This window comes from Staurois parvus, unplaced genomic scaffold (genome assembly GCF_062004578.1).
Source record: "Staurois parvus isolate SC_StPar_1 unplaced genomic scaffold, SC_StPar_1.0 ptg000340l, whole genome shotgun sequence".
Lineage (NCBI taxonomy): Eukaryota > Metazoa > Chordata > Amphibia > Anura > Ranidae > Staurois > Staurois parvus.
The window spans coordinates 3,572,568-3,584,699 of NW_028318136.1; the positions used below are offsets into that span (position 1 = coordinate 3,572,568).

At 47.6% G+C, this 12,132-nt stretch overlaps 1 protein-coding gene across 1 annotated transcript in view; it reads right to left on the reverse strand.

Annotated features, from left to right (window-relative positions):
- Positions 1–806: 806 nt before the first annotated feature.
- BCKDHA (branched chain keto acid dehydrogenase E1 subunit alpha) overlaps positions 807–12,132 on the reverse strand; it is a 39,730-nt gene continuing 28,404 nt past the window's right edge. The window contains exon 9 of the mRNA XM_089684251.1: positions 807–1,312. Within this exon, the coding sequence (XP_089540377.1) occupies positions 1,142–1,312 (171 nt within the window). The 3' untranslated portion in view covers positions 807–1,141. The remainder of the gene's footprint in view (positions 1,313–12,132) is intronic.

Consider the following 12,132-nt stretch of genomic DNA (forward strand, 5'->3'; position numbering starts at 1 on the left):
TTGTAATTGCTATACTAAGCCTTAAAGTGGAACTACACGGTGTATAAACATCAGAAACCAAAACTTTATTTTTTACATTCAAAGAAAAAAACTCACCCATCCATGTCTCCATGCTTTATTTTTGCTAAGAAATCACTTTGAAAACCACCCTTAGCAGTTCTGTCCTTGGCCATCTTGAGTAAGTGCACGATTCATGTAGCAATTACTTCCTGGAATCCATCTGCCCTTAGCTCTGGCAGGAGGGTGTGCTTATCTATTTACTAATGCTAGCAGCATAAGGATTCAAAATTGTCAATACTGATTGAAAGAATGAAGTTCCGCTTTAAGAATGTATATTACTTAGAACAGCAGTCTCCAAACTATGGCTTGTGGACCACATCCAGACCACAGCTAGGGTTACTGGCCTATCCTCAGTGTGCACCGATTGTGGACTAAGGTCAGCAGAGACTGCTGATGGTCTCTGATGTAAGGGGGAGATTCTGATGGAGACTCTGATGTAAGGGGGGGCATCTCTGGTGAGGACCCCACTGTAAGGGAGGGGGAATCTGGTGAGCACACTCATATGAATTTTTTTTTATCACCCCACAAATTCTTGCAAAAGTACATCAGGAGGACCTCATATTGAAAAGTTTGGAGACCCCCGAGTCAGAAGACTCCTGCATATACTCAATGTGGTCTCTTCTTTGATTATCTTACTCATCCTTTTGTATTTAAGAGCGATGTATATCAGTTGTGAACTTAGCATTTACTAAGGAGTTGTAGAATGAAAATAACTGAGCTAGGATTTACAGCAAATGACACACAAGCACTGTAAGAAATTTATTCACAGCAACATTCTTACAGTTCCTCCACCGTTAGATATTTAGAATGTTCTTCAGTACTAGTTTGTTATTCAGAGCAGCAACTCTTCTCTCCAACTGTCAGACACGGCTCATAGTCTCTACACCTCCATATACCTAATTATGTTAAAAACAGTCCACACCCCATATACCTTTATATACAGCTTCCACAAAAATGTACTCCATAAAAATGAAAAGGCGGAATGGGCTGCCCTGAGGAGGTGACATGGCCCGGAGTGTTGTGCCATCTGTAACAAAAATCTTAGAGTAACAGTAACTATACAGATAGATCTGTGGTCTGGTTATTTCTCATAGCTGTCCAGAGGGTAATGCTCTCCATACACCTTCAAATGTTTCGCCAGAGCCTCTTCCTGTTTTTTAATATGTTGTGGCATCTCTGCATAGACATCACTGAAAAGGTATTCGAGTTTGGGCTTACGTTTACGTTCAGCCTCTTCAAAAGCTTCCATCACCTACAAAAGAAAAATACATTTGCTGTCATGGGCATAGGGATGCAAAGATGCTGAACTCTACAGCAAAAATAAGCTTCCATAGTCAATTGGCACCTGGTTAGTAACTATTAATCGCCAACTCCAAAACTACCCCCACATAGCCATGACAACCTATACGGCCCAAATCAAACAATAGCAGAGCGCTACATTTTGTGCATGAGAAAAACGCAGCTCTTTGTACGGGCACACAGAGAGTGCCCTGTTCACAGCTGTTGCCACCATTGCTGCAGGTTTCCACACCACTCTGCATGTGAACTGTGCCAAAACACACAGAAAACCTGTGCAGGAGGGGGGAGTCGGACAATCTAAGCTGACTGGTGTGGCATGGGGGGAGGGCAACTACAAGCACTGATCTCTCTTTATGGCTCTCCATGAAGTTTGGTATTGATCACAGACTGTTCATTCATAACTGAAGCATAGAAAACTGTTTACTCTGCTTCAATTTGTGAATGCTCAGGAGTCTTTGTCCCCTCTTCATTCATCCCCCCCAACAGGGCTTTTAAAAGAAATTAAATAATAAAATTAACTTGTAAAAAAAAAAAAAAAAAAAAAAAAAAATTACTGACATGGTCTATTGACCTACTGACACCATCCACTGCCCCCCCCCTAAAGCATTATGAAAGAAAAAAAGAAGCCTGTTACTCTATAGGGATGCAGCAGCTGTACAGCTGTAGGTCCTAATTTGACCGGTATGCATGTATGGGTGAGTGGCCCCAAATGTCTGTTTGGGGCCATACACATGCATCTCCACACGTGTAAATAGGGCCTGCGGCTGTGTTTTTGCAGTTGCTGTGTCCCCATAGCAGTTCCAGCCATAAAAAAAAAAAAAAAAAAAAAAAAAAAATCTGCTTCACGCTGTTCAGGTCACAGCACCCATTCACATACGCAATAAAGTTTTATTTTTTAGATTAAGCAGGCATTTTGTAAGTTATGTTGTGTTTGTGTCTGCTAAAAATGATTTTACTGTATTTTTTATGAAAAGGAAAGGAAAACGTGCATAAAGGGGGGAGTGTGGCTTGGGCAGCGATGTGAGTGGACGTCTGAGCTAGAGCTCTTTTTTCCCATCCTGAATTCCTCATCCTACATCCTGATTTACCGGGCTAGATTGTACACCCTCAATTTTCTGACTCACCCAGATCTCCTAGTGCTCATTTTTCTTGCTCCGGACTCATGACAAAGAAGAACAGGGAAGAAGGGTTGGCGGCCGACTGCTCTGCTCAAGGTGGTGCCGGACCTCAGCTGCAGCGCGCAATCAAGGAGAAGCTGTGTGACACAACCAAAGCTTTGCCCAGACACAGCTAAGGATTCTGGCGGCCCCAGTACATCAGCACCCCCAGCAGGGCTAGCTACTTCCTCGGCCTTCGATTCTCTGGCCTGGGAGGAGGACGCAGCCACATGGCCTATTCCTGAGGGTGCAGTAAGTAACCCTGCTGCAGACTCCGACTCCATCCCTAGTGATGATATAGAACTGACATTAATAGATATTATGTCAGCGGTCGCATCCTGTAATAGCTCTCTTATTACTCTAAGCCAGGGCTTTGAAGGCATGAGGAAAGATATTTCTTTACTTGGACAAGATTTACGCAACTTTAAAGAAAGGGTTACTGCTGTGGAAGACAGAATTTGTGTGTTGGAGGACTCTCTTTATGCAATCTACCACCCAGAAACTAGCCAGCCATTCATGACTTCCAATTGGAGGATTTTGAAAATCGTTTATGCCGGAATAATGTTAGAATTGTGGGTCTGCCTGAAAGAACGGAGGGTAAGAACCTGATGGACTTTGTGGAAAACTGGCTTAAAAAACTACATTTGGAGCTGAAAGTTTTCCGTTATTTGCTGTAGAGAGGGCGCATAGAGTGGGAGCACCTCCTAGAACCTCTCTCATACAGATGCTTAATTATCAAGTTTGTGACATCATTCTACAGAAGGCAAGACAGAGAGGGTCTATCTCTGAAGATGGTTCACAAATTTTCTTCCTGACTTTTCTGTGGAAGTGCAGTTCCAACGTGCAAAGTATTCCGATGTGAAGAGAAGGATGCGCCAATTGGATCTTAGTTACTATATCTGGCTAGGCTGTGGGTTGCTGCTCATAATACTACCTACTTTGATACGACAGCTGCAGCTGCCCAGTGGCTAGATGAATATAAGCGACTCTGTTGCTCTTCCAACCCACCTTTTACCCCGATGAAGATTTTCTTCTGCTTCTTTCAGAAGTTCTGTAAAGCTCGGCCTAGGCAGATGGATAGCAACATTGCAAATAGTGTTGCTGTTCTAGGTTTTGTATACAGTGCCCAGTAAAGGAGCGTGCAACACAGGTTCTCTTCCTGGTCACATGGCCCCCCCCCAGGCAGTGGCTCCTGCAAGGAGTGAGTTATTTTATAGGCTGTTTATATTTTTTCTTCTTTTTAATGTTTTTCAGTTATTTTGTCCTTTTTGATGACTTTTGGTTTGCTGTATTTTTTGATCATTCAAAATATTTGATTGTAGGGACCAGAGATCGGTGCCATTCTCAGAGGTTTATGAGCCAGATAATCTCCAAAGCAGTAAGAGTTGGTCCCTTCAAAGCGGTGATTGTATACGCTCTGAACTCTCACTCTGTTCCATGGCGTGTGGCCTCCTAGTTCTATCATACTTTGTATTTCAATAGTGTTTATTAGTTTTAAGCAGTATAAAACAGAGGCGACAAAACATGCCCCCACAGGGGCTATCAATTGCACCGATAAGATAAAAAACATAAAAGAAAAACAGTGCTCTAACTTCAACAAGGCAGAAGGTACGCCCACGTAGGGGCTATCAATGGCACATAGGTTACAATGACGGTAATGAAATTCTAACTGCAATTAAAGGCAACTGTCAACTATCACCCAAAAAAACTGACAGAAATGGAAAGAAAGAAAGAGAAGAGAAATAAGAGGAGAGAAAAAGAAAAAAAAGAGAAGAGGGGGCAGAGATCCAGGAGCGCCACCATCAAACGCCAGTGCCTAACGCCAGTACATCCCCATACTAGCCAAAGGAAGCGTGGGAAAGGCATATTGCAACCATGGTTCCCATATTTTCGAGAATTTACATTGGGAGTCGTTGCATATGCTCGACATCTGCTCATTGAGCATCATATTGGTCATACGATCCCGCACCCCCTGAAAAGGGACAAACGGACTCTTCCAGGTCTGAGCAATTGTTCTGGTGGCCGACAGAAACAAATAGGACGCCAGCTTCTGCTGATGAGCAAAGAGACCCGGTATGGGGCAATGAAGCAAGGCATACCGAGCATCCCGGCGTATGGATAGATGAAACAACGTGAAAAGGAGGCCAAATACACGAGACCAAAAACGGACCAGTCTCGGGCATGACCACCAGATATGCAAGACATCGCCACGATGGCCACAACCCCGGAAACATCGATCACTACAAGCGGGATTAGCCTGGGCCAAACGAGCCGGAACCCAATACCAACGAAACAATACCTTATAGGCTGCCTCCAGGGTGGTGGTATTGAATGAGCATTTAGCTATGAGTGACCAGGCCCTATTCCAGTCCTCTGGATCCACATCCACCCCCAGGTCACGCTCCCACTGAACAACATATGAAAGAGAAGTATGCGACGGGCGTCTGTTCAAGGCTGCATAAAGAAGGGAGATAAGGCCCGGGGCGCCGCTGACAAAGCTGTTCAAAGGCCGATTTCTGGTATGGAAAAGAAGAAGTGCCCCGCAGCGAGAGTAGCCAGTGCCGCAATTGAAGGTATCGAAAAAATTCCGCCGGGGGAACATCCCGGGACTCCCGAAGAAGATCCCAGGTAGGGAAGGACCGAGAAACCAAAAAGTGTCGTACCTGCGAAAACCCATGAGCCACCCACCAAGAGAACGCCCTTGGGTGATCTAAACCCGGTGGGAAAAGAGGGTTGTTAACAATTGGAAGCAAAGACAGAAAGGGTGACATCAGGCCACTGGAATAACGTACCGAGTCCCAGACTCGTAAGCCATGGAGCAACATCGGGCTCAGCGATATAGGGCGCAGGGCAGGGGGAAGCCAGAGAAGCGCCGACGGTTGGATAGGGGCACAGTTAGGTAGCTCCAGCAAGACCCAGAAAGGGACGTCAGAGGAAGCGTGCAACATAGACAGCGGGGCAATCTGGCTCGCCTGGTAATACTTAGTTACATTGGGCACCCCAAGGCCACCCTGAAGTCTATGAGCAAAGAGCGTATTTCTAGATACTCTGGGGTGCTTATTGGCCCAGATGAAACGCATAAGCTTCGCCTGAAGCAACCGAAGGAAATGAGGGGGAACCCGCACCAGGAGAGTACGGAAATATTATAACAATTTCGGCAGGACGGTCATTTTCACCGAATAAACCCGCCCTATCCAAGACAGGTGCGGAAATTGCCAGGAATGCAGAAGAGAAGATAAAGAACTAAGCAATGGGTAATAATTCGCAGCAAAGAGGGAGTCATAGGTGGGGGTCAAGCGGATGCCCAAATATTCAAGAGAGGAGGAAGCCCATTTATAAGGGAAGTAGGATTGAAGGCGTGAAACCAAATCGGAATCCAAAGTAATATTAAGAGCGACAGTCTTATCCAAGTTAATACGGAGACCCGAAATCAAAGAGAAGCGCTCAAGAACCTGTTGCAGATTAGGAAGCGTCGTCAGAGGCTTAGTAAGAGTCAAGAGGGCATCGTCCGCAAAAGATTCAGCTTAAACTCCTGTCCCGCGTATGAAACCCCCGATATATTGCAATCGGTCCGGAGCGCTAAAGCCAGCGGCTCAAGCGCCAGTATAAAAAGCGCCGGGGACAAAGGGCAGCCCTGTCTCGTCCCTCGCCCAATAGGAAAGGGGTTCGAGAAATACCCAGCATATTTAACGGAGGCCGAAGGAGACGAATACAAGGCTTGAATCCAAGAAAGGATAGAATCCCCGAAACCCCAACGAGACAGCACAAACCGCAGATATTCCCAGGATAGAGAGTCAAAAGCTTTATATATGTCTAAGGACAGTAAGAATCCCGGGATTTTCTGCTGTTGCAGAAGATATATAAGATGGACCACCTTACGAACGTTATCACCCGCCTGCCTCCCAAGGATAAACCCCACTTGGTCCCTGTGGACCAGGCTACGCAAATAGTTATTGATGCGAGAGCTAAGAATCTTGCCCAATATCTTCAGGTCTTCATTAAGAAGAGAAATGGGCCGAAAGGCTTGCAGTTCCTGTACATCCTCGTTCGTCTTAGGAATCATGGCTATATGTGCTCTAAGCGCGTCCGGGGAGGGCAAGGAGCCCTGTCGTAACTCATTGAAATAGTCAGCCAAGAAGGGCGCCAACAGGACCGAGAATTTCTTATAATAGAGACCGGAGTAGCCATCAGGACCTGGGGCCGCGGTGGACCTCAAAGATTTGATGGCTTGGAGCACTTCCGGTACGGTAACACAGGCATTGAGGGCCACCTGTGCTGCCTCGGATAATCCCGGAAGACGAAGATCTTGAAAAAATGCCTCTGCCTGAGCCACAGGGAAGGGATCAGGCGTAGTGTAAAGGCGCGAAAGGAAGTCCGAAAATCGGGAAACAATCTGCCGAGGATTAGAAGTACATCCACCTGTGGGAAGTCGCAGTCGGATTGGTTTATGGGGTTTCCCCACGGAATTGAGCTTCCTAGCCAGCATCGGGCCCGGTTTATTAGCACAGGAATAAAATTTGTGTTTGGTCCAACGCAGAGCCCGTTCCGCCTCCGAAGAGGCAAGTAAGTCTAATTCGGTCGCCAGAGCGTCCCGAGCGCGTTTATGGGCTGCGGATGGAGACGACTTCCAGTGCGCATCCGCAGAAGCCAGGAAAGAATGAAGCTCCAAAAGTCGGCGCTCCCGCTCCCGGACCGCCGCCAGCTGTATAACATGACCCCGCACCGTGGCCTTATGCGCCTCCCATAGGGGCACTGCCGAGGAGACCGATCCCGAGTTTTCCGTGAAGTATGTACGCAAGAAAAATTCTATTTGTTGTAGCCACTCAGGTAGCCTGAGTGGTCAATAAAGAATCGTTGATGCGCCAATGAAAAGGGCGCCGTTCTGACCCAGAGAGGGCAAGGAGAAGTACCAAGGGATCGTGATCCGACCAAGGTGAGGAGGGAATAGTTATCCGCCTGACCAAGGGAAGCTGCTGAACCGGCATAAATATATGATCAATTCTACAAAAACTATCATGAGGACTGGAATAAAATGTAAAGTCGCGTTCAGTCGGGTGAAACTCCCTCCAGACTTCCGCTAGCCCCGCTGTCCGCAAAAGAGAGCGCATACGTTCCTCCAGCACCAAGTCATGGGAAGGGGCCGCCCCCCGTGCAGAGCGCCTATCCAACGTGGAATCCAAAGTAACATTTGAATCCCCCAAAACAAGAATGAGACCCTTGGAGTGTCGGGAAACAATGGTGCAAAGATGCGAAAAGAATTTATCCTGAAAACAATTGGGTGCGTAGTAAGAGACAAAAGTAACCTCCTGGTCCCAGAGAGTGCCCTGCAAAAGCAAATACCTGCCCGTGGGGTCCGCTATATTCCGAGCACAGACAAAGGGAAGATTGCGTTTAAAAGCTATCAGTACACCCCGACGCTTCTCAGGAGCCGAGGCCGTGTAAAAGGTGGGATAGTGAGGTGAAAGATAACGCGGAGCGGAGGACTGCGAAAACCTGGTCTCTTGTAAACATACCACGTCAATTTGTTGCGATTTAAGGTGATGAAAGACTTTAGCCCGCTTCTGAGGCGAATTGAAGCCTTGAACATTCTGCGAGTGTATTTTCAAAAGGGGCGAGGCCATGGCGATATCAACGCAACACGCTCGGCAGAAAAACCCATAAAGCAGCTAGCAAGTTCCGCTTCCAATGGCGAGCGGACCGTGGCGTCCTGGAACCCTGCAGAAAACAAGAACAAAAAAAAAACCAAAGGAGAAAAAAGACAAAGAAAGAAAAAAGGAAAAAGACACAAAAAGTATATACAATAGTGCAATTGTGTCACGCCAATGGTGACGCGCATCCTACAAAAGGAAGGATACCAGTTAGGGGTGGCTCTACCACCGGACACATGGCTGCAAATGAAAAAACATCAGAAACTAAAGCCCCCAGGGGGCAAAAGGGCAATAAGGCAACAAACATAATCGAACGGGGTCCGAAGCTATAAAACTAAGGGTCCCAGGAGCGAGGCCTCTATGATGACCTCCCATAAAAACCCAAAGAACCTTGGGGCCAACCCCCTCCGGGCCAGCCGGGCCCGCAAGATCAACCTCCCACCCCGAAGCCCGAGGGAACCCTCACCCCATGCTACCAACGGAAACCAAAATACCCTCACCCAGGCCCAAGATAGGTTGCGGCAGCGGAAAGTCATAAGTCTTGAGTCCGCGAGGGGACCCCCTCCCACCCAACCAGGGAAGGAACCCAAGGGGGTAAACCAGATCAGTCCCAACCCGGAATGCTGACAAACCGGGGGAGCCCCAAGGGCCAAACTCACGGTCCCGCCAGAGAAGTCCATCGCTGAGATGACACACGGGAAGTCCAAGACACATCCTCAGCCCGGAGAAGAACAAGAAGGACTTGATTGCGAAGGGGTCTGGGGGAGAGCCCTCTTCCTATCGGACGACCGCTCCCAGGTGCGGCCCGGAGGAAGCAGCCGTGCCGGAGATCCTGATGAATGAGCCGGGCTCCGATCCGCAGAATCAGGCGAAAGAAGGCGCAAGGACTCCAGCAGAGAATGGGCCTCCTCCGGCGTAGCCACAGAGTGACTGCGGCCCTGGTAGGTGAAGGTGAGGCGAAACGGGAAGCCCCAGGCGTATTTAATACGGTGTTTCACCAGGACCGAAGTGAAGGGCTTCAACTGGCGGCGCTTCTGAAGAGTGGTCTGGGAGAGGTCCGCAAAGAGCTGGTAGCGATGCCCCTGGAAGCTGAGGTCAGGGTTGTTCCTAGCCGCCAAGAGGATAGTTTCCTTAGTGCGGTAATACATAAACTTGATGATAATGTCCCTGGGGGGCCCCTCCGGTCGTCTGGGGCCCAATGCACGATGTATGCGGTCAAATTCAAGCCGGTCTATGGAAATAGCGGGTGTCAGCTCCTGGAACAGAGCAGTAGCAGTAGAAGTAAGATCTGCAACCGTTTCCGGGATACCCCTTAACCGCAGATTGCCACGGCGGGAACGGTTTTCGAAATCCTCAAGCCGTAGTAGCGTGTCCGCCAATTCTTTCTTGAGGTCGCACAGATCCTGTTCGTGATTTTCCATGACCGTGACTGCCGTGTCCATCTTATCTTCAAGGTCGTTCGTCCGATTGCCCAACTCCCGAATTTCCCGTGAAAGACGATCGGCCAGCTTGGAGGTAGCGGAGGACAACTCGGACTGCAACATGCACTTAAAGCGGCGTAGGAGCTCAGCATCCCGCAGGGACGGGATCGGAGACTGCAGGGATGGCTCTGGTGCCAGGTCCTCCCCACTGCCAGGGTCCGACCCACCCAGGGATGGTGACAGCGAGGGACCCAAAATTGCGTCTGGGGCTCTATCTGAGGTCCTCGGCGGGAGCCGCGAATCTGCGGCCGGGGTCTTGGAAGTGTCTGGCGGCCGGCCAAAAATCGAGGCCGCGGCTTCAGCCGCGATCTCTGGCGGGTAGGCCGCAAACTCCGGAGCGGCCCGCCGGGAGCTGGAGGCACGGGCGGCCGGCGTTTTTTTGCCCATCAGGGCACCAGGGAGACAGGGGGCCAGAGAGGAGACAGGGGGACCCCCCCTGGAGGGCGAAGATCGGCCGATGTGTCCGGCGGCCGAGGTGGGATTTTAAAAAGCAGCCATCCTGGTTGCTGCTCACGAGCGCCCCCCGTTCTATCATACTTTGATTTTTGCTAACGGTTATGGGTACCTTGACTGACACTTTAATATCCTGGAATGTGAGAGGACTGTGTTTGCTACTCTAAAATGTCATTCTCCTTCTGTGATCTGTTTGCAGGAGACCCACCTTTGCTTAGATACTCTGAAACGCTCTACTTATAGTACACAATATCATTTTACTTATACCTCTTATTCTAGAGGAGGGTCTATCTTAATAGCTAATGCGGTGGACTTCTCCTGCAGTCAGGACCAGCAGGATACAAAAAGGGAGGTATATTTATTTGGATTGTACATTATTTAGGAAACCATATTTGGTGGCTAATATCTATATCCTCCTCCCTACTCACCTGACGTCCTTGGTGACTTCCTAAAGTTTACTTCAGATAAGTCAGATGTCCCTTGGTTGTTAGTAGGGGACTTCAATAATTATGGTGACCCATCTCTGGATAAGTATAGGCTCTGTCGCGGGACCAGTGCCATCATAAACCACTACCTTTGCTAAATATAATCAGGAGACTGGACTGGTAGATATTTGGAGGCTACGACACCATACTTAGAAGCACTTTGCGTGCTTCTCACATACCCATAAAACCCTGTCAAGAATAGACAGCTTTGACTACTGCCCTTGATCTCTGATATTGCCTATGCGGCTAGAGGTCTTTCTGATCACTCCCCTTTGGTCCTAAAACTGTTTGAGGTCAAATCTGATTCGGATCTTTTGGAAAGTGAATCCTTACTAGTTGACTCTCCTTCCCCTGCCAGAAGGTATACTGATTGACCTCCAAGAATATAGTGTCATCAACAAACCAACCGTGCCCTCCTTAATATATTGGGATTCATTGAAAGCCTACCCAAGAGGTGTCCTTATAGCACAAATTTCTAGTATCAAGCAGCGATCTAAGCAGCGGGAACATGATTTAACTACTCCAGTTCTACAGGCCGAGGTTAGATATATTACTGACCCCACGATGGTTAACCAACGTGAATAGGAACAATCGCAGAAGGCTTATGCCTCTGTCTCCCTCAAGAAAGCAGAACAGAAATGCTTTTTTTCTCCAACAGCCCTACTTTGAGGAGGGGGAAAGTACAGGTCACTTGTTAGCTACTATAGTGAAAGCACAGAGTTCTCCAGCCTATGCTTCTGAGCTTTGGAGGCCCCTGGCTGTTGTAGTAACTTCCACTCCAGAGATCTCGAGTCTTTTGTGATTTTTTTTTTTTTAGGTCACTGTACAGTGGTAAGGTATCCTATTCTGAGGACAACTTGACGTTTCTTAATTCTATTAAATTACTGTCTCTGTCTGTTCTGGAGAGAGAGCCACTGACCTTAGAAGAGCTACAATTCATTGCTACTAGTATGTCTACTAATAAGGCCCCAGGGATTGATGGCCTCCCGAGTGAGGTGTATAAAACTTATGGAGATTTCCTTTTACCAGAACTATTGGAGGTATACAATACTGCTTTTGATGCTGGGGACCTTGCCTCCATCTATGAATGAGGCTATCATTGTTGTAATACCCAAACCTGGCAAGGACCCCAGCATTCCAGATTCTTATCGCCCGATTTCGTTACTTAACTCAGACATTAAGCTTCTGGCTAAAATGTTGGCCATCTGATTATTGAATATAACTTCCAAAATAGTTCATCCAGATCAGTCGGGCTTCATTCCAACTAGATTGACTTCCATAAATATTAGAAGATTGTCCCTGAATTTGCAAATCCCTACAAATAATGATGGCAATAGAGCAGTATTATCACTTGATGCAGCAAAAGCATTCGATAGTATAGAATGGAGTTTCTTATGGCATTGTCAAAGGAAGTTTGTGTTTGGATCAATTGTAGAAATTTGGGCCCAAACTTCTCTATATAGTGCCGAGAGCTTGAGTACAAATTAATGGGCATGTTTCGGACTCTTTCCCACTATATAGAGGTACAAGATGTCTATTATATCCCCTC